Raw genomic sequence first — 24087 nt, 5'->3', positions numbered from 1 at the left:
TAATATTTTTGTTAAAATGCAAGGATTCACATCATTGGCAAATTAAGCATTTTCCTATGAGCTTTTGTGGAAAATCACAACCAATATTTTATTAATAACACCCCAACTCTCATGTAGAACTATCTCAGTTCTATATTTAAACCCCAGATTTTGTAATTTAAGAGAAAATAAGTACATTCAACTTCCTAATTTACTATCCAGTTTATCAGGATTAAAAAACTGCAATGAAGAAAATTTAGTAGTGCTAAAAATGAGCTCAACATAAACGATGACATATAGCCTGCCATTCTCAAATAGCCAATATTAATTGTTAAGCATCTGACATAAAATGAGAGACTAGCATTTCATAATTAAGTTCAGTTTTATTTTTAAATTATATTGATATAAAATTTATTATGCATGTCATATATCATGTTCTTTTTAACCAACAGTATAGAAAGAATTTTTTTGATATCCAATAAGCTGCTGGATAATAAAATATAAAAGTTTAAACAATATCTAGGAAATAGAATATACTTAGAATTTGAAAGTCTTCAAGTACATTTGAAAATCATATTTACATTAGGTCTGTTCGGTCCAGGAGGCACTGCATTCATTAAAGTATACATGTTGTCTCCAGAGTTGGTTGAATCTGAAACAAAGTATTATTTAATTAATATTTTTTTAAGAGTCTATACCCAAGTTATCACATAACATAATCAAAGATTATCTGAACATACATAGATAATGATAGCTGCAATATCTGAGATAGTCATTACTAATGTTTGAAAATAAATAACTGGCAGTCATTTCCTGACCCCCAAAATTATCTTTCTGAGACTGTAAGTTAGGTGTTTGATAAGAGGAATAATCACTTCAGTAGTTCAAGTCAAAGAAACATTGCTATAAATATCTAAAAAAAATTAAAGTTTTTTCATTCTTACAAATGTTGATACTTTTTAACTTCTCTGAGCAATGCCTTGTATGTATGCAACAAGAATCTCTTACAATTCAGATTCAGCAGCTTTTCAGTTTTCATTATTTCCTTGGGTTTCTTATACAAAAACTTAAAATACAGGGTTTTTTTTTAGTTAATAATTAGTAAAAGCTGGTAGAATATCTGGTTTATTTCCCAAATAGAGGTTAGAACAGGACTATACAACTGTAATGAAAAATTCTCTTATTTGAAGTAAAAGCCAGATTCCTCCAAGCAAAATTTTTTGATAAATTTTTTCTACTCATTTTATTCTTGATTTGGTAAAATAAAAATCAGTGGAGTACATATTTGTATAAATGTAACACTTTGTAGTATTTTTTTAAAGTTGTATTTCATACCTATTAGCTAATTTCTGAGTATAAGCTTTTATGATATAAAACCTAAAGTGAAAGGCTAATTATCTTAAATTCAGGAAATACTGACTATGAAATACAGTTTTCTATTTTTTTATAATTATATAGCTTTCTTAAATGTAATTAGAAATGTTTAAAAAGATGTGTTTTATAGTGATTCAAGACAGAGGGTAAAAATAATTTGCTATCTCATGGCAGTGAACATAAAGTGGGAAGTGGGCAATTGCTTTGTTCCTGTTGTGTGATTACTTGTTAAACATTAACAATTTTATGAATTTATGTGCACCACTTACAGAATAGGTATGACATCATTTATTGTGTGTTTGCCAACAGTGATCTATAAGTCTCAGTATTATTTTTTACTTCTAAATGAAAGCATCATACTATTGAAACAATTGGAATGTCCCCTCAGGCTGATCTCTTTTGTTTATACTAAGTTAGGTTTCACAAACTCTTGTGGCCTCAGCTCTTTTCACATCCTTACCTATGCTATGTTCCTGTCAACCCAAGCTACCTTTTCTTTCCTGCCTGTGACCAACCTTTCCCATCTCCACTCTTTTGTTCTTTCTTTTTTCAAGCATCTTTTCCCCAGTTCCCACCTGCTAAAATGATCCTCACCATTCAAGGCCCATTTCAAATGCTACCTCTTTCATGAAATTTGTCCTGATATTTCCAGCTATGCACGAGCACTCCCCAATTAATGAATTCTACCTTGCTTTACAGTTAAATATTTTGTCTTAATCTTCTCTTTTACTTAGAGCTAGGGTGTAATTAGCTTATTATGAAAAGGAAAGGGATTATGTCCTACTTATCTTGTGTACCTCAGACAATAAATGTCTGATAACTTAGATTAAACTAATGGGTTAAACTCTATCATTCACAAAATTATCTTTCAGAAAATCTTGGATTGCTTTCTAAACATAGGAAACTTTCAATTTTTTTTCAATTGTATTAGCCTTACCCTTGTTGAAAGGAAAAAGTAAGCTGTATATTTTAAATATGTGGAAACAAGATAAATTTATCATTTTAAGACCAATAGAGAATATAATTTCATCAGAAAAAGAAGAAACATTAAGAGGAGTAAGAGTGGTATTTTCTAGGAAATGTGTGACTTTTTATTTATAGAAAAGCTTTACAATAAGATGGATCTTTGGCATGTATGTTAGAGCATGGTGGTGTTGGCTTAATATTACAGGAATGACTGTGTGATAAAGGATGACTAAATAAAAAAGTATGCAAAGTACTAGGAAGATATACCCATGGCAATTTCTGACTTGAAGAAGTGGTAAGATTATCACCTGTAATGTTTAGTGTTGCTACAAACTTTTTCTTAGTTTTGGAGTAAAGTGTTTCTTAATTACATTATCTTCATAAATTAAACATTAGCTTCACAATATAAGAACGCAATGTAGAGAAGATGATCCTGTTCATGTGTAGTTCTATCTTTACTAAATGGTACTGAATTTCCAATGAAAATGCTTTGAGGATAGAGACCATGATATATTCATGGATATTTGAAAAGAGTAAGTTAAATTTTTATTGCCAAGTTTTTAAATTAAAAGGTTCAAAATTTAAAAATTATTTATTGGCATGATTAATAATTGATTTCAAGCTTCCATATATCCTAGATTTTAGCAAATTAGTTAAGAACATATGAATTTAACAGTGAAGCATAATTAAGTCATTGCTAATTATAAAAATTTTTCATTTATTTCATTACCTAGAAGTAATCGCTGATAGTTTTTATCTATTGCTATTTTCTACTTTCAAAATTTCTGTTATATATTAAAATAAAAATGTGACCATATTGTATTAAAGCACAAGCACTTCTTTTTTCCATGTCATTAAAAATTCTTTGATAACTTTAATGAAATTTCAAGTATATTCCATCATATGCCATAAAAATTAATTTAAGAGTTTCACTAAAATTGGATTAGGAATGAAGGTTGTGTCAATTGTTTCACCACTGAGGATGTGAATGAACATCCTTGTATGTAAATCTTGGATTGTATCTCTAACCATTTCTTGTATTAGGATTATACAGTCAAATGTTATGAACTTTTTCATGGCTCATGATACATGTTACCAGAGCACTTCCTAGGAGAATTCTAAACTCCAGTTAAAGCTTTAAGAACAATTTAAGTTGCAATCATTAGAGTCTCCAAACATATTAAATAGTCTATATTAAAGTCCCAAGAAGAAAGAATAAAACTATTTGAAATAATTATGGAAAATAATTATGGATGTATTATATAATTTAGTTTAGAAGATTAAAAAATCCTTTTCTAATGTAGCTAACTAATAAATTCCTAAAGATACATAGAGTAAATAATACTGTGAGTACATCTATATCCATCTCAACAAGATGATAGATGGGGAGGAGTCTGGTTTGTTATTTTAAAGCTGATGGATCTATATCTTAATTATGCAGAATTTTTCTAAGTTGTGAGAAATAGATCTTTTTTTCAGTTTCAAGAAATTTTTAAATTAGGTAAATTACTGAGCAGTTCATATAAATCAACACAGTTTTCATGCTGGCTAAATCTATTCACACAAGAGGACTTTTTCTAAATGTTTAAGCATTGGTTAAAAGGTATTTCTTTCTACTGGCCTACCTCTAAGGTAATTCTATAACCATTATAAGAAAATGAATACTACTAACTTGATTTCATCAGCAATTTCTGTATTTTGTGATTTTATTCTAATAATCGAATGCCCATGTGGCTAGTTTGATTACAATACCTGCGGGACTAGGCATGATGGGTGTTCCTGGTGGCCCCCCACCTCCTGGAGGACCCTAAATAATTATATAAAATTTCAGCATAAATAAAACATTTCATTAAACAACATAAGGAAAAAACAAATAGTTATATTTATCTCTATAATAATCCAACTTGAAAATAACAGAGGAAATATGTTTTCTCCATAATTTATTTTCTTTGAATGCACAATCTTTCAATAGTATGCAAAATACAATTTAGCTTAAGTATGTTGAGATAGTTTTGATAAGCTTTCAGAAAGAATGAACCTATAACACCGATATATTATTCATGACTTAATCATATCAGGTATAATGCGGTTAAGGAGAAACCACCTTTATGAATCCATAAAATAGAAATAATTCTCGTGTACTTGTGATTTAGCTTACTATAATTTTCTTACATTTTGTGTCACTGGTTTTTATAGGAGGCCAAAAGATATTCACTTAGAGAATCATATTGAAAAATACATTAATGCTATTTCTTTATTCTGTCAGCATTAATAGCAACACTTCTGGTGCATGACACATTTAGCTATCACATCAATTAGAAATAAGACATGATGTTCACTAATGCTGTGGGTTCCTAAGGCTGCACTACACCATCAAAATGAAATAAAGATAGGTAATTATAAAATTATAATTCAGACAACCAAAATGGTTAATATAAGTAATGAGTTTTAGAATTTTTCAGATGTTCAATGATTCAATTACCTCTTAAGTTGATAAATTTTAACTTTGTTCTGAATGGGTGGATATAGTCTACCAATTATTTCAAATAATATATGCAGTTGTTACTTAATAAAAACCTAAATGTTCTTTCAAATAAAAATTTATAATTTCATAAAACTACATATCAGGCTTATTAAGTAACTTTAAGAAAAATAAATTTTACCTGTATTTTCTTACTTTAATTTTTGTTTAATACAAAATGTGAAGAAACTTAAGACTTTTTGGTTTTTATAGCTTATAGGAACACTGAGTTCTAAGTTCACAGGTCCAAAGCAGTGTGTCTTTTCACTATGTTAATAAAATAGTATTTCCATGGGAGGGGGAGTAAAATGCTTATCAATTGTCTTCTTGTGCACCTCTCTTTATGCCACTCCAGTTGGCCACAACCTCTAAAAATTACTTTAGGAAAAAGACCCCCCCTCAGCCTTTTTAACCATTTTATCCTTGCTTCTCTGTTAGGCATTTCCTCCTAAATATTGTAACACATTATTCTTTATGATAGCCTTGAGATGTAACAAAGATCATAATGTGATGATGATTAAAAGGTTATTTGTGAGTTCAACAGTTCATATAAAACCTGTTAATTTGACTTCAGGTCTACATGAGTTATAAGGAAAATTTAACGTGTATTATTAAATAAGAAAAATTCATGTTCTTAATTTCTAAGAATGACAAAAAAACTAAAAAATCCTTCCAAATTACTAGTTATTATTCTGCCGTTTGTTCCACTATATGATTGGGAGGAATCTAATGTCTTCTTAGACTTTATGCATGGCAAATGGGGGCAGGGAGGGGGTGTACATTATTTTCCTGGAGAAGTGCAAATTCAAGCATATTATTGTGTAACTGGGGATGGCTCTCTTCATGATTGGATGGAATACTGTACTGGTTTCCAGAAACATATGCTGAAGTAAAACACAGTACTCGGGCATTTCTGGCCAGATTGATAACTGTTTCACTAATGAACGTCAACATATGTCCTGAGGTTGGCAGATGAAACAACTCAAGATGTTTACTTCTTGGCCAATACACAGGGGCTCTTCTTAACATCTGGACAACTATTTCATTGCCTGAATAAAATGTAACATCAATTCTTATGAACAAACAAACCCAAATGTACTTACTACATAATTCCCAGGAGATGCTGAGGAGTATGGTATCTAGAATAGGAACAGGACAAAACAAATATTTTGATTCATGTGGCAGCATGGGGCTGACCTAAATGAATGTATTACCTTTTTTTTATCAAGTTTTAAAATGTATCAGAAAAGATAGTAAAATATAAAGGAATTATATTTGTTTAAGTGTTAGAAAACTAAATAACCACAACATCTTGGACTTACAAGAAAAAGGTGTAGATTTTAGTCAAGAGGAAATTAGATAGTTTCAAGTTAGATTGGTTTCATGTCCATTTTACATATTGCTTGATATACATATATAGGCAGCTAAAAACCAAGAAAATTTCAAATAAGTAGTCTTTACAGATGTGACTTCTAAGCTATGTGCATTTTTCTAAAAGGATGGCTTACTCTATTCACACAGTATGGGTCAATACTTAACATATAGACCTGACCTGACCTTTCTTTCCCCTTTCCCTATTTAATTAGAAGAAAATACTGTAAGATGTGTAAAAAATTTGTTAATATAAGCCTTCAAAGACTACTTCTAGTTTGGTGGAATCAGATATGAGTGACCAATTCCCTTTTTCTTTTAAAATCAAGCTCTCAAACAAGCTCTTTTACATATATTAGAAGGTATTAATACTACATTGGTGTGATAATTTAAGAAATGTAAAATTATAAGATTTATATTTAAAAATCAGCCTTTGAGTGTGGATATTAACTGGGAAAGTTAAATCTAAACATTTTCTTTTGTCACACAAGCTCACTAGCTCACTGCATAAAGACACTACACCTATGAGATATTTTTTGCCCTATTCTGGAAAAAAACCCAATAAATTACTGTCTACCTGGAGTTAGACAGCTAGGGTCAGAGTAGGATGTTTAGAGTAGTAAAGAATATTGTGGTGTCTATACTCTAAACTGTCCCTCCACCCCAAAATCTGATAATATAATTAAATATTACAATATAAAAAATCAGAAAGAATAAAGAAGTATAACAAAGTTATTATTTCACCATGAATAATTCCTTGATGCTTTTTTAGAACTACTTAATATTTTATTATTTGAAAACCCTTTCTTTTCATTGTCTGCTGTTCTTATTTGCCTTTAGCTCAGACCACATGTCCTTTAGGCCCTTACTTTTCCTGTCTATGGGTGTGTAGCCCTGAATATGGCAACTACTACAGTGCCCAGAGTCAGTAAGTAATGAGGTTACTTTCCCTGTGAGTCCTGAGATCTCTTACAGCATTTAAAATTTACCCAATTCAGTGAATGAACACAACTTTGCTTTCTTGGGCCCCTTTCAGTTCATGATCCATCCTCTGCCTCACATTATTTTAAACATATGCACCTGTCCTCACCAAACCACCACTATTGGCTCCAAGGACCAATTTCATCTCCCCATGTCTTTAGGACCTGGCTCATGTCATTTTGCTACTCTGTATTGCCTACCATCATCCTTAAGCAAGTTTAGGATACACTCTACCCTTTTGATTTTTTATATTCACAGCTTATTGCCTTATTTTACTTTATAATATACTGCTTCTCTTCCATTTCTGAGTATTTAGAATCCTTTGTACAGAAACAACTTTATTTCTCATGGCACTCACAAAGATTATTCTATATTCCTACCAGAATCTTTTCCTATCACAATCTCTTCATGTTTACTTAGTCAATTATCTCTATTAATTTGTTGCTAAACTTCCTTTGGCCTTCCCATGCCACTGTCAGCATTTTATTTCTCTCTGTAATGTCTTAAATTCATTATCCTAAGCCTACTTTGTTAATTCCTACCTCTTTGATTACCCCTTAGCCAAGTTTTCTGTTTAAGAGCAGAGATTTCTTGGAAGGAAACACAGAATGAGTTTGAGCTCCAAAATGTAATTATATTTTCCAACATCTACCTCCCTTATATCTGAAAAAGTGTTCTGGCTCAGACTTTGTGGAAGACCCAAGACATATTAGTAATGTGCCAGTAAATCCAGTAAACTTTGAGAAAGAAAAATCCCTGACTTGATATACACTTAAAAAAACAAAGGACAGGAAGGTAAAACAGGTCCTGTCAAAAGGACCTCCAGGGGACAGGTCAAGAAGGGTGATTATGATGGATGTATTTTGTATTCATGTATGAAAACAGAATAAAGAAAACCTGTTGAAAGTGTTCTAAGAAGGGGGATGGGAGATGAGGGAGAATGATGGAGGGGGTGAATCTAATTAAGATATAAGCACATATGTAAATGTCACAATGTATCCTCCATGTACAATAATTCTATGCTAATACAAACAGTATCTTAAAAATCCCTGCTTGCTGGGCATTGATGGCTCAGGCCTACAATCTTAGCTATTTGGGAGGCAGAGATCAGGAGGATCGCGGTTCAAAGCTAGCTTGGACAAATAGTTTGCAAGACCCTATCTTGAAAAACCCTTCACAAAAATAGGGCTGGTGAACTGGCTCAAGATGAAGGCCCTGAGATCAAGCCCCAGTACTGAAAAAAAAAAAAAAAATCCCTGCTTTGTAGCATTCACCCATTTCTATAGTGTAAATATTCCCATATGGCATATTTCAAGTTACCAATGGTTCAACAACCAGCTCATGAAAGTCCTGAGTATTTAACAACTAAGTCTTGCAAGATGGTCTACATGTGATTCTATGACCCTAAAAGGATATTTTGCTCTGCCATACATTAGAGCCATCAAGTCCTGCTATGCTTTTTTTATCAGCTCCAAATTCCATTATTTACAGATACAAAATTTTATATGTGTATCCCAGGTAGAAAATAATCCAAACTTTCTGCTTATTTCCAAAGCTAGCTCACCTAATCATTTCATTTCACCCAAGCCCCTGCTCCTTTTATTATATTTTTCTTCCTCATGGTTTCTTCAAACACAGGTAAATATAATTATCATTTAAAAATACTTTAAGTGATAGTTTAAAGTATCTAGTTTATCTCATCTAGTTGTTTAATTTCTATTTTGCCCTGCCAAGCTCTTCAATTTTGGCTTATACTCACTGCTTTACTTCATGTATTTCAGTGCCTTGATTGAAAATCAGCATTTGAGCTCCTACCTCAGCACTTCACTAAACTTAGAAAGTTACCATCAGGATCTGATAGCTTAATGTGAGAGACATATATCAATGTAAGTAAAAATTCTATGTGGGTACAAAGATGTATTGGGCTGGACATCTGGTACTTACAGAGTAGGTGCTCACCTGAAAGGTGAGGAGATGGATTGGTGAATGCAAGGAAGGAAATGAGGAAGGAAGGAAAAGAAATGTGAAGATAACATAATTTATTTAGAAAATGCTATGTAACTCTATGGATATTATACAAAGGGACTTCAGGGGGTAGAGGGTGGTAAATGATGAGGCTACATGTTTAGACCAGGAATGAATGTATGCTATAAGAAATAAAATGTCACAGGTTTTATAGAGTGATATTCAAATTTATGTTTTAGTGAAGTAACTCTAGAGGTATCATAGAACATGAATTCATAGATGACTATTCAATAGATGACTATTACAAAAAGTCCAGGCAAGAGATGATAAAGAGAGCAATAGCTAATGTAATTAAGATAAGGAATAAGAGAATTTGAGAATCATTTTGCAAATTACTTGACAAGGCTTGGTGACAAATGATGTGGAAGATAAGGAAATAAGGTAATCATGTGGTTTTCAGGTTTTCAACTTGGTGACTAGATAGATGATGGTGCTGCTAATTGTTATGTAGGGAATTCAGGAAATGGGGGAGGTTTGAGGACATTTCTGGTAAGTTAAACTTAAAAGCACTAGTAGACACTGAAATTAAACATTTAGAACTACAAGTCTAGAATTTACTAGAGATTGAGACTACAGATACAGCTTCAATTAAATAAAAAATTTGCATTTTGTGCTGGACACATATGATACCTAATTTAATATTTCAATAGATTTTTGTGATAGTTAACACCACATTAAAATATAGAAATGCTGGTCAAGCATCGGTGAAGACTCAGATGAGGTTCAACATCGAATGATAATATATTAAGTGCACTTATAGAAATATGCATTGAACACAGTGGAAGAACCAAAGAAGTTGTTCTACAAATGCTTTAAATTTAACATTTAACTCCCCCCACAAGGCCTCCAAAAAATGAAAATAAAAAAGCAAAATCACAGAGCTAGAAGAACAGAACTATAGAACTACAAGAATTTATTCAAGAGTGAAGTCCAAAATGATCTTACATGCACTGGTTAGCTAGAAATTAGGGATGGCAATATCAAGACATACATTATATATGCCTAGTGGAAAACTGAAAATATTATTTTTTAGTATTCTTTTTTAAAAGTAAGCATCTATTTGCATAGGGCAGAGTCCTAGTTCACTTAGACTTAATCTAGATTCTCATTTTTTAAAAAGAATTATCCTCTTTGGTTTTTCCTGTTACTGAGTTGGTAAATATAATACTACATCGAACATTTTTCTGATTTTGCCTATCTCCTCTTCTATGAACACTTTCTTTTAATTTTTCTTCCATTATTATTACTCAAACATGGTTTGGGTGGGGCTCAGAAGTAGGCATGTGACATAGATCAGAAGATAAAGTATTTACCTCCACCCATCACTGTTTCATGAATGAACACATGACTCAAGCTGAGCAAATCATTTCAGTTAGAATTATTTTCCATTCCTTTGCTTAACTGCCAAGGAGTAGTAGTATTCTTTGTGCTCAACTGAGAACTGTGAACATATAAATCTGGAGTTTCACATAGTCTTCTTGCTAAGATGAGAAGAAAAAACAGAAACCAGGTCCTGATGATATTATTTAAACTTTTGGAACCAAATATGCCCCAAATCAAATTTAAATCTGGACTTTTTAGGAGAGGGATTATTAGGGGCTGGGAAGGTTGTTGGGGAAAAGGCAAAAGAGATGGGAGAGAAGGTAGGAAAAGGGCATTGATATGATTAATGCTGATGTATGCAAGTCTGAAAAATCAGAGTGAATCCCATTAATTTGTATAATTATTATGTGTTAATAACTATAATAAAAGCAAATAAACCTGGACTTTTCAGATATGGTCTGGTAATATTCTCTGTTCGTATGAATCTAGTTTGGCTGGTTTTCTGTACTTTTTAATCAAAAGTATCTATTTTCAATAAACATGCATAATAATTAGTTATTAGAACTTGCTACATAGCCAAATCAAAGTGCACAATTCCTTATGAAAAAGATAAAAAAGGAAAAGCTAAAATAGGTTGATTGGGAGCAAACTTCCAAACAGGAACTGATCTCAATACCATGATGCTCAGAGTCAAGGGGTAAAAATCAAAAATCATACTTTTATTCTGAAACAAAAATGTGAATTTCTCCTTAAAAATATTTCTCCTGCTGTCATGTAAGAATATCAAAAAATTTGGTTTTTGTGCTACTGAGAATTGAAACTAGGGTCTCATAGTCTACCACTGAGGTAAGCTCCCCCCTCCAATTTTTTTGATTAAAATACTTTTTTTTATTTTTTGATGGTACTGGGTTTGAACCCAGGGCCTCATGCTTGCTAGGGAGGTGCTCCATCACTTGAGCCACTCCGCCAATGATTAAAACACTTTTATAGGACAAAATTGTAGATAAAGATTACAAGTAAATATATTATGGATAAAGGTAGGCAGGTTTCACACTTGTAAAGAAGTGAGTTATAAACATGGAAGGGTGAAAGGCTACAACAAGCCCTGTGGTATTAGGCTGAAACTGAAGCACGGGTATGCACCCATGCTTTTGATACAAAGAGACAGAGATACAAAGAGAAAAAAAGAGAAAATACAAAGAGAGAATACAAAAAGAGAATACAAAGAGAGATACAAAGAGATAGTGACATAAAGAGAAGGAATAGATTTATCTTCTAGCTCTGATAGTTGAGAGGGCTCAGAGGCTATATTATTCCTATGGGTTTTAAATATTCTTCTCTAAAAGGACACAGGACTTCTTAAAGAAATGGCTATATCCAGGGCTAACATTAGGAAAATACAAGATGAATTTCTGAGTGTTCAGACAATAATGAGGCATTTTAAAAGACAAATGGTCCAGTCTGAAAGGGTTCCTATTGGCCAAATTTGGGACAATTTTAAGCATATTAAGCTCACTGAATATAATAGCACATGGGTACATCTAGTACACATGAAAAAGAAAGAACTCTTTGTTCTATTTGAAAAGCAACTAAAAACTAAAGAAGGAAAGACAAAATTAGAAAATATCCATTTCACAACTAATGAAATAAAAGAAAAATGGATGCTAAAAATAGCTGATGAAGGTTTAAGGAGGAAGAGAATATTTACAAAGAGACATTAATAATTACAAAGAGAAAATAATTTTACTGTTACAGAAGTCAGAAAAGCATCACCTTATCCAGACAATCAAAATTAATATGACCACTCAATGGGACAAATCATCATTATGTGCCTCCTGAAGTGATGCTCTGAGTAAAACACAAAAATACTTCTGTGGTATCCTCCCAAGCATTTATAACCCAAATCTAATCATGAGGAAACATCAGATAAAAAACAAATTATGGGACATTCTAAATAATACAATACATTCAACACTACTTCAAGATTATAAAAGACAAAGGAAAGCTGGGAATTGTCATCAATTAAAAGAGAAAAAGGTTATGACAAATAAATGCAACCAGAAAACTGAGGTTTTTTTGTGTTATAAAAGATAGTATGGGGAGAATTAGTGAAGTGAGATCTGTAGGTTATTCAATAGCATTACATCACTGTCAATTCCCTAATTAACACTGTTTTGAAGTTATGAAAGATAGTAACCTTCTTTTTTAGAAATATTTAGAGAGAAAGTTTGAGGAAACATAAGTAGTTCAGTAAAAAGTGTTTACATACAGAGAGGAAACCACAAGCAAATATGGTAAAACATTAACTAGGGAATCTGCATGAAGGGTGTATGGGATTTTTTTTCTTGCAAATTTTCTGTAAATTTGAAGTTACTTCAAAATAATGCAAAAATAGTAAGTAAGGCATATTTGAAAAGAACAAAATAAAAAACAAACAAAAAATCCCGTGTCAATACTCTGACCTGAAGAATCAGAGCCTTACTATATTGGTACAAACTGAAAAGTGTTTGGACTATTAAGTATGCATGGGAAGTCTAAGAAACTTGGAATTCAAAATAATATAGATCAGTTGTCACTTCAAAATAATCAGTGGTTTTTGTGGGAGAAAGTGTCTCTTAATACTTTTTGCTTCTGTTTCATAGAAGCTGTGTGTTTCTGCAAGTCATCAGTTTTCTGTACTTTCTTCCTTGTCTAATAATAAATCACTTTCAGGGGTATGCTCTTCCTTGAAGGCTCAGGATGATGACCGCTTTCTCTTTCAGAAGAGAAAACCACTAGTCTCTTTCCACTTTTTTTTTCCTGGTACACATACTTTGAGTGAGGGCAGATGTTTTTATCTGTGGTATATATAAAATATAGGGGGCCATGTTTAGCTCTCTTACTTGCCCACATTTGTGCTGGTCAAGTGCCCATTTCAGATTTGATAATGGACAGCAGTTTGATGTGCTGTTTGACTCCTACTCTAGTTCTTAGTATTTCTTAGGGTCTAAAATAATGAAGAGCTGCTGATTTGATATAGTACATTCTTCTACCTACAGTGCTCAGCTCTATGAAATCCTGAAGAGATGGGGTTCCTTAAAAAAAAAAAACCCAAAAAACAGAATGCAGAATTCTCTTCTCCTCTTTGCCTCTATTCAATACTCGTAATTTGAGAAGTATACTCTCGAGTTATAACACACACTGTTCAATGTCAACTCCCTAAGTATTGTCCATCACCCCAGGTGGCTTTGGGAGATAGAATCTTTGGATGAGTACATAAAAGGAAATACTAATGGAGTTTGGTGGTGTAAATTGTTCTCTGTTTGCAACAGACAGTAGTGGGATGATTGGGTGCATGGACAGTAGGGAAAAGAGGTATGTGTCTTCTTGCTTCTAGGTAGAAAGACTTACCCACATTTGTTTAGGTGGGATGTGGGCTGTGTTTTTAAATTAAGTTTCACCAAACATGCAGATAATAGAAATTTTTTCCAGAATCTGAAACTAGAAAGATTGTCAGCATTTTCAGTGTTATGAATTATGTTTTTTTTGTCTTTCTGCTTCTTTATGGGCATTTTAATAGGCAGTTGAAAGAAGTGTATTTTTAGCTGCAAGCCAGATGCAATTTTACAGTAAAATCTTGGATGAACTGGCCATGGCAAAAAGTATGGAGTAAGCAAATATGCAAAATCTTCAAAGGTATATAAGCAAACAAAAAGTATTTGAAGAAAAAAGTCATTCACATTGTAACATGACCTAGCAAAAAAAGTATTTTAGAGCCAGGCATGGTGACTCATATCTGTAATCCCAGGTATTTGGGAGGTGGAGATCAGGAGGATTGTGGTTGGGAGCCAGCCTGGGCAGAGTCAGCAAGACCCCATCTCAACCAATAAGCTAGGTATAGTGATGCACACCTGTCATACTTGCATGTGGGAGGCATAAATAGGAGGATAGTGGTCCAGGCCTACCTGGGCAAACATATAAAACCCTACTCAAAAAATAACTAAAAGGAAAAAAGGATTGGGTATATGGCTCAAGTGGTAGAGTGCCTGCCTAGCAAGCTCAAGGCCCGGGGTTCAAACCCCAGTACTGTCAAATAAAAAAGAGAGCATTCTAGAAAGATCTGTTGAATAGTCCACTGAAGACCCAAATGGAAACATCATTCTTTTCACCTCAAATAGTTGCAATTAATTGGCATATTTTATAGCTACTAAAAGTAAAAGGAAAGAAGGTAATATAAAATTAATATTTTTCTCTAAAAATTGAGTTATCTACTTAAATAAGACAGTGATTTCTACTGCAGATTAGCAATGAGTTTAGGACACTTTTCCACTACCATACACACCTCATTTTCAACTTTCTTGAAGTTTAAATTAACCTTAAATATTAGGTCAGTGTCACGTCTATTTAGTGTTAAGGTAACTACTGGTGAATGCCTTTTTGCACAGCAGCAAAGGGCATCCCTTTTTGGTAGATGCTCATAGGTTCACAAGACTTTATTTTAGCCTCGTGCTGACTCCCTTGACCAGGTATCGGTGTGCAGTGTATATACTACACGAATGTACGTAGCAGGCCTCTCTCATTCAACATTGCAACATCAAGAGGGGAAAATATCTTGAGTATCATAAAACTAAAGTCACATTAATTTAAAAGATTGAAATCTTCACACTGGTGGGTCATGCCTGTCATCCTAGCTACTAGGAGGCACAGATGAGCAGATTGAGGTTTAAGGCCAGCCTGGCAAGAAAAGGTATATGAGACCCTCATTTCAAGGGGAAGAAGCTGGGCATGGTGGCGACTTTCTGTCATCCTAACTGTATGTGGGAAGTGTGAAAGAGGAGAATTGCAGTCCAAGCTAGAACTGGCAAAAAGCAAAACCTTATCTCAAAAATAATGAGAGCTAAAAGGGCTGGAAGTGTGGCTCAAGGGGTAGAGTAATTGCCTACCAAGCAGAATCCCTGAGCTCAAATCTTAGTAACCACCAAAAAAATTGATAGGTCAATTTTAAACCTATGTATATATTTATGCGAAATTATTAAGAGAAATAAATATTTGTGCAAATTACTGGAAAAAATATAAGGAAAATTCCCAGGATGTCTGGTATGTAAGGATGTGCAAGGATGGCAATTTAGCTAACATGCACAAGGCAAATGTGCACTTGATTTCTGGAGCACCAAGAGAACAAACCCAGGTGTAATGAATATAATAAATACAATCACAGTAGTTTGGTTTTCTCTTACTGCGATTGATCATATCTGGCAACTTAGTGATTATTACAGTTTTTATAGTAGCTCAAACCATTTTATATAGACCACTAAATATCTATTAGAGTATACTTAAATCACACTACTTCTATACTTATTTTTGAAACTCTGTTAAGAGACCTAAGATACATGTTTTATTATTTTTGAAGTAAAAAAAATACATAATTTCAAAAATTATGCATATTTTTCTAAATATAGGTACTTCTTTTGTGAATGATTAAAATGATTAAAACAGCAGATTGTAAGGTTTTCCAAAGAAGATTTTTGCTGTCTTTGTTAAATGTTACAAAGTACAAAATAGATATGTACATACATATGTACATATTTGTATGTACATATGTACATATACTCACTGAATTGGCATTTGTTGGGTTTGGCCAAGGTCTACCGCCACCTGGACCCCTGTAAAACAATATAAAAAAATAAAATTTTACTCTGTGCATTAACTGTTTACCCACAAGTAACAACAAATAAAATATTAATATTTTTAATTCAGTTACCATACACAATTCTAGCTAAGCATTGAAATTACTCTTTATTTTAATAACTTTATTTCTTAAATGAAAAAATTTTATCATTCCATAAAACAGTTTCCTCACAAATCAAACTATGTTTAGCAAAGGCAATTTTATTTTAATGTTGGTTATTTATTCTTATAAATAAAAAATTATAATCACCTATAGTTATACGTATATGTACCTAAATTAAAGTAAGAAGTAATAATTATGAGATAAACATAAACTAGAATCAGTGACATCAATATAATAGCCACTTGTATCTCATTCAAACAGAAATTATTTATAAAATAGCTGTATATATAAAAGTATTTCTTTTATGCTACATGGGTTGTCTCTTTTCAAAAATATTACAGAGTACCATATATGTATCTGTATATCAATCTATCATTCAGTGTTATTTATTTAACTATTATTAAGTAAAGATATCATTTTTTGTTTTCATAATTTCAGTTCAAGATAGTAGTTAAAATAAGCCTTAGAAAATAGGACATAATCTAGTCCAATGCATGGCCACATATTCTTTCATTTTAAAGTAGAGAAGAATGCTTTGTATTCCATATCTTATAAGGACATAAAATAACATAAAATTAAATGTTAAACTTATTGTTACACATAACATAAAATACCTATAATGTATTTCAATTGTTTTATTAATATAATGTAGTCTCAGAATACTATATACTTCATACTAAACTTAATTTTGGTATTAGAAAGGTTATAAATTAATAATTCATATGAAAATGCTTTAATTTTCACAAACAGACCTGAATAAAGTGCTGATTATACAATGAGTAGTTTTAATAGGACAACTAAGTAAATTCAGTAATATTCCCACTCCTTTTGGAAGTCATCAGTATAATCAAGAAAGCAACCTACGAATTATAATATAGACATTATTTTGAATGAAAATTTCTATGTAAGTATACTTTGAAGTAGAATCAGGATAGCCTCACTTAAAAATAAAGATAATAGTCAAATTTAAAAGAAGTCCAGATTTTTTGGAAAAGGTGTCTATTTTGATGAAACCAAAGCAATCATGGCTATTAAGGAGAAAATTGTTCTTGTGGAATTCACACCCATTTTAATAACTATACAACCTAAATAATTACACATGACATGACATAAAAATAAGATATAACAAGAAGATCCTTTAAATCTTTTTATCCTCTATTTCTATAACAAAGTTGAATTAAAAGTGTTTTAGTACTGAATTCTGAATTCTTTAGAAATTTATAAAATTGTAGTCCACTTAGAAATGTACCACAATTTAAGTTTTCTTTTAAAAACAATCTACAACGCATTTGAAAACATTTAAATCTCGGCCATAGTTTGTAAATGTACTTTAAAAGTTATAATATTAGTTAGAGAAACACTGAAAGCAAACTTTTAATTTTAACCGACATTTTGTGTCATTCATTTCTAAATTCATTTATAAATTTAGAACATGGACATGTAAAGATTGCATCATTTTCTTTGGAGGTAGCCAATTTTTTCCTAGCACAATTAACAAAATTTTGTTCCAAATGGTTTCTTCTGCAATAAAAGGATACAGTTTCCAGTTGAACAGCATTTTTAATTATTTTAGTGGTCAAGGTTAGGTATTTTTCATTGTCATTATAATCTCATGGCAAATATGAATGGCAAGCTAAACAAAAATCAACCACATATTTTCTGGCAGACTTCTTCTGAGTGCCAGCACACAAATATTTTAGTTAAATAGTTTAAAGACAGAGCTTAAAGTAACACTATTCTAGTGTCTTTCATTTTAATTTTTAAGTAGCTCATGTAAACAAAAAAGTGACATGAAGAAAGCACAAATATCAGTTAGAAATACTTGTTTGCTATTATACACTTAATTGGTTTTAAAGATACTAAATTATGAAGTGAATTTCAATTAAGCTTATTCTACATAGTACAATAAAGATAGTATGTGTTTTATTTTTTATGTTTCTTTAAATTCATTTTTTGATTTGTTGGGGCCAATGTCAATACAATAATTATTTTCTCCGACAGGAAGTTACATACTTGAGACATCTCCCTGCCAGAGAAAAACATTTGTAAGTGTAAATACATATTTATAATTTCACTGTTTTCAAAAGAATTTATAGACAATGGAAAATGGACTCCAAATCAAAAGAAATAGTAACAAATAATTGAAATTGAAATCTGTAAGCCTTAAAAGGTCTTTAAGAACCAGAAATTATAATAGTAGTAAAATGTTAGGTAATAGATAAGACTTAAAAGTACCTTAGAATTCTTAAGAAACCCAAACCCAAATATCCACAGAAATAATCACATTAAAATTTTCAGTCATATATTTAGTCTTCACAGTCTTGGGAACTGAATGCTTAAGAACATATGTTAGAAAGGAACTAGATAATTTTAAGCAACTATTTGAGTCTCTCAATAGTCACATGAAAATAATTTTTTTTCCATACTAGCAAAAACATGTTGACCTTAAATAGGCCATATGGTCAATTATAATGCAAAGTAATGTACAAAATGGTATCAGATACAGTCTTATATCTAATGATAGCTCTGAGTTGATCATAGCATTCAGAATTCATTCAAATCTATTGCAATTTAAAGTGAGAATCTCAGGCAGGTAAACTTGATATATTTCTTCATTCTATTGGTAGAAGTTTTAGCCTTGACATGAGCATAAAATATCATCCACTCCTTTTTGTAGCAACCATTAATAAAAGGCTAAGCCTTTGAGGAATTCAAGAAGAGTCAGACTTCATGTCTATCCATTTTTATTTTAAAAGCCAAAAGATGTATAGGAAAATTTGACCTACTTTTCCCCAGTTCTGTTAGTTTTAAGTCTGGCTGATACCAACCTATTAACCTATTTTCAACTTTAGGAAAAACTGCATCCTATGAAAATGGTTTCAAAAACTTAAAAAAAAAATCCAACATACATCAAAGAAGCTTATTTCACAGTATATCCTCAGTGCCATTAAATGATGCTAGAGTTGTTTCGTTTCATATGTAAGGAACTAAAATATGGACTGATGGGAAGTAAATCTAAGAAGGCATCCACAAATCCACATGAAACACTTTAATTACCTCTGATAACCTTTTTTAAGGCCACACCATGGAACTGATCCCTGGTGAATTAATGAAAGTCACTAACAAACACCAAGTGTGTAGGGGCCTTTGAGGGAAGTTAGATAATGAAAAACAAATAAAAATTCTGCAATGAGCTACATTACATTGGGTAATAGAAAAAACTACTCTCTTTTGACTGGAAAGGTTTTTCCAGTAAAAAACAAGCAAGCAAGCAAGCAAGAAAACAAAAGCAAAACAAAAAATCTTTTATTTATTTTTTACCTAAGTGCATCTTGAATTTTCACAAAGAAAATTCATCCTATACCACAAAAAGTTCCTTAATGTAAAAGATACTACCAGAGAGAATTCTTCCTGTGTTGAGAGTGGTCCAAACAAATAAAAGTAAAGACATATATATTTATAAGAGCTAAAATTCCACTCTTAGGAATCACTGTGTATCTGTTAAAATAAGATCAACAATTTTTGATTATCTACTTCTGTAGAGTTAAGGCATAGTCCTGGTGACAGCATCTTTTAATACTTTTGTATAGACTCTACATGAAGACTATGTAGTTTTTAAAAAAGAAGTGGACTAAAAACTACAATTTATGGAACCCAAAAATGGAAAAAAAGTAAAGGTTGCAAGGGAAGGAAGAAAATATGATATTATGTAATGAAAATGAAGTACATACTGCAGATCATGTTTAGTTCATTTTTATACTGTACAGAGATTGAGATGCTCGTGTTGTTTAAAAATCAGTGTCATTTTAGAAGACAGAAAATAGAACACTTTACTAAACATAATAATATAGCATTTTGCTTACATGTTCATTCCAGGCATTCCAGGACCACCTAAAGCATTCAGTGGGGGTCTCATTGCACCTCCATAGTTCTGTAATGATAACCAAGGGTCAGACTACCACAAAACAAAAAAACAAAACCAAAGAGGAGGGGGGAAAGAAAGGAGAGCAGGTTAATGATTTCCCTACATAACTCCTGATTGGTATGGCCTGTGTAATTCATTCTTTGAAGAGTCCATTCTTGTACTTTTACTTCTATTTTAACAATTACTTTGGTTTGTGTCTTAAAAACTACATGAATATGGAGATCATTGGAGCATGTTAAATGATTAAGGTTTGGTTGAAATCATGATATTTGACATATATTTGTTAGCTTCATTATATCTGTACATTAGTAAACTTTTCCAAATAAAACATTTCATAAATCCAAAATGTAGAAAATATTTATTCAACAGGTTTTTAAAGAAAAGGTTTATTCAATAGGTTTGAAATAGTCAGACTCAGAATAATTACATGAAGTCTGGGGAAATAAAACAAAACAAAAACCCAAATCAAGAAAGTCAAATACAAACTTCTGTTCACGAAATAACATATTTGACATATCTGTATATATAAAAATATACAAAATGAATTATATGACCCAGTAAACTTTAGCTAACATCTACTACCTGCATTCAAAGGATGAATAACACTTTAACGTTTTATATGCATACCATATTAGCTTAGTTTAGTTGCTTTACAGCCCAGAAGCTTACTTTTATCATTATTATATAAATGTATTTTGACACTATCATTGACTTTCACACTTGCATTCCTGATACTACTATTCTTACTACTTGTGTGAATATTCTTTTTCAATTTTCTTTATTGGTTCCTTTCATTTTGTAAATTATTCTTTTTGAATGCAATTTCTTAATCTTTATTACCTTCCTATTTTTATTTTTTTCTGTTATTAGGATATATTCGTTGTATAGGGGGATTCATTGTGACAATTCCAAATAGCCTTACATTATACATTGGTTAGATCACCACCACCATCTCCCCCCACCCCCAAACCCCTCCCTGTCTTACTTAAAGCAATTGCAAGAGGTTTCATCATACTATTTCATATATGTATATGAAACTCATCAACCGTATTCCCTCAACTTCACATCCTCCGTTCCCCCATCCCCTTCACAACTCTTTAAATGTTGGTTTTTCTCAAATTCTAGCCACAGTATTCTTTTCAATACATACATACTTACGTATGTATTGAATTTTATCACTACAATTTTTTCAACAACTATTTATGTTAGGAATTCAAAATATTTATATTTTGTCTTAGTATCCTGCCAAGTTCCTAGATAACTTGTATGTTGAACTTCGCAGGGACTCTTTCTACAAATACCACCTCATGTTCAACATATTTAAAATCAATATTATCTTTTCATGACTGAATTTGTTGTAGTTGTCATTGTTTTGTTTTGCTTGCTTTTTTAATGGTACTGGGGGTTAAACCCAGGGCCTTGCGTTTGCTTGGCAAGTGCTACACCCCCTTCCCTGACACTTTTGTTTCTGAGGTAGGGTCTTGCTAACTTTGCCCAGGCTGGCTTTGGACTTGAGATCCTCCTTGCCTCTGCCTCCCCATTAGCTGGAATTACAGAGAGGTATCACCACGCCCAGCTACGAGTAAGTTCCTTATATTGTCTCCCTCAGTTCTGTATCATCACACAATAGTCCATGCTAAGAATTTCAAGGAGTTCCTTAACATCTTTTCTTTCAAATTCTCATATTTATCCAGGGAAAAGTCTATTGATTCCATCTGTGAAATAACTCTTGAAATAGCACTCGCTTTCCTATCTCTAATCTTTGTCAATGTATTGAGGCTACTGTACTATCTTAATTGGTCTCTCTGATTTGCTCCCTTTCCCAATCTGTTCTCATATTGCCTCAAGAATTATCTTTCTATAATTCTGTCTTATTCATGCCACTTAAAGGTTATGATGAGCCCAGAGCCAGTGTCTCATGACTATAGTGCCTAGCTCTGTCCTAGGCAGAGATGAGGAGAATTGCAGTTCAAAGCCAGCCTAGGCAAATAGTTCCTGAGACCCTATCTTGAAAATACTCAACACAAAAAAAGGACTGGCAGAGTGGCTCAAGGGGTAGAGTGCCTGCCTAGCAAGTATGAGACCCTGAATTCAAACTCCAGTACCATCAAAGTCTAAACTCTTTAGCATGGCTCTATGAAGTCTTCACAGCTCAACCCTAACTTATTTCCTGCCTCATTTCCTATAATTTTTACCTTCCTTCCTTGCTCCCTACAATATTTTTTCAGACTACTGGATTTCTCTAAGTCAAAAACATACAGTACATTTTTGAGCTCATTTTAACTTATCTTCCTGGGTCTTTTTTGTAGCATATGTTAAAATGACAAGGAAATAAATCAATGAGAAAAGGTCTGTTAATTCTGGAGAGAAAGACACACTTGATAAATGAAATTAACTCAGTTACATGCTACTCTCATTGTCTATCTGCTTTTACTTTAAGGAAATCTTATTTCAAGATCCCAACTTGTGAGCCATAAGATAGTGGAATAGTTTCTATACATAACTGAGCCATTTGTTAAAAGGGTAGCTATTTGCTTTAAGCTTTTAATCAAGATAGTGTAGCAGTAATTAACCAGAGGCTTCCGAGAAAAAAATTAGCCATGGAAACAAAATACAAATGATAAAGTAAGCCAGAAATATTTCATAAGGAAACACTTCCCTTATTTTTAAGTCTTAGAAGATTTTCATTTTATTTTATCAAGGAAAATATTAATTTTCCTTATCACTTTGATATAGAAATATATTGGTTTGAATCTGTATTGACATAGTCCTATGTTTTTTGCCTCCTGATCCTTTTGAGAGTCTCACGATGTAGTCCGAGCTAGCCTTGTACTCATGATCTTCAGTCTCAAGCTTACAGTATAAGCCATCACATATAACTGCCCTTCTTTTCTTTATGTGTGATCTTGGGCCAATGATTCTCCCAATATTACTTTCCTTATCTGCAAAGTGAAAATATTATCTTTCTTACAGACTGTTGAAAGATAAATTAAATATAAAGTACTTATCACAGTGCCTGATGAATTAAAAATGTGGTATTTGGTGCTCAAATAACTGTAGCTCCTAATTCTTTCTTATGACTGCTAATAAAACTTAAATGAGTCCTCTTTTTCTTAGCTTCCTATTCCTCCTCAACTCTCTGTTAATGACTTGCCTGTTTATGTGATGACTTCTTGAGTCATTATATAAGGATATGTATATTTGTTTTCTAGACTTTCTAAAAAAAGTTATATAGTAGTTTGGCTAGATGTATCTACATCTCCTGGTAAACAATAAGTACCTTGAAGGCAGAGTCTATATTTTCTTCACCTTTGTATACTTGATGCTCAAGAATGATGTATGGCACAAAATAGGCCTTCAGTGAATGATGGGCTTATTAAACTGAATTGTCACAGGAAATGAGTAAGGAATTATTTGATGCTCAGTACATATTTGATAAACTTATGAAATATTTTCACTTTGTGATTAATCTAAAGCAAAAACCAATCAGGAGAGAAAGAAAAAAAAAGAATAGCAACAGGTTTTCTAAGTGGCATCAACAAAGGCAGAATAGGAAGAGCTAATTTAGAATCACTGAATTTTAAAGCTGATAGCAACTATACAATTCCATCTGGTCTAATCTTTCTTCCAATGCAATATTCTGACAAAATGGCTGTTCAACTCTGCTTAGAAAGTTTATTAAGAGTCTTTCCATGACTGGACAGTTTAATTTGTAGGAAGTTTGCCCCTGTATTGAGCTGAATTCTACCACCTATGTTAGATTTGAAAATATGGAATCCGTTTTTTCTCTCTATGAGAGTACACCATGTATTCTCATCCTGCAATTTCTCCATCCCAAAAGATTTGAAAGGC

The 24087-nt window shown here is 32.2% G+C and overlaps 1 protein-coding gene across 18 annotated transcripts in view; it reads right to left on the bottom strand.

Moving 5' to 3' along the window:
• Window positions 1-24087, bottom strand: part of Ssbp2 (single stranded DNA binding protein 2) — a 358415-nt gene that overhangs the window by 24075 nt on the left and 310253 nt on the right. For 14 of the 18 annotated variants that reach the window (XM_074077176.1, XM_074077179.1, XM_074077192.1 and 11 more), the window contains 5 exons: window positions 20174-20265; window positions 16134-16182; window positions 5944-5979; window positions 4072-4126; window positions 561-631 (listed from right to left, as the gene is read on the bottom strand). In XM_074077176.1, coding sequence (XP_073933277.1) covers window positions 561-631; window positions 4072-4126; window positions 5944-5979; window positions 16134-16182; window positions 20174-20265 — 303 coding nt within the window. The remainder of the gene's footprint in view (window positions 1-560; window positions 632-4071; window positions 4127-5943; window positions 5980-16133; window positions 16183-20173; window positions 20266-24087) is intronic. The other 4 variants (XM_074077181.1, XM_020157440.2, XM_074077180.1 and 1 more) reach the window with 1 other exon arrangement.

This window comes from Castor canadensis, chromosome 6, assembly GCF_047511655.1.
Source record: "Castor canadensis chromosome 6, mCasCan1.hap1v2, whole genome shotgun sequence".
Lineage (NCBI taxonomy): Eukaryota > Metazoa > Chordata > Mammalia > Rodentia > Castoridae > Castor > Castor canadensis.
Note: the sequence above shows the minus strand (reverse complement) of the source record. Positions and strands in the feature narration are given on the sequence as shown.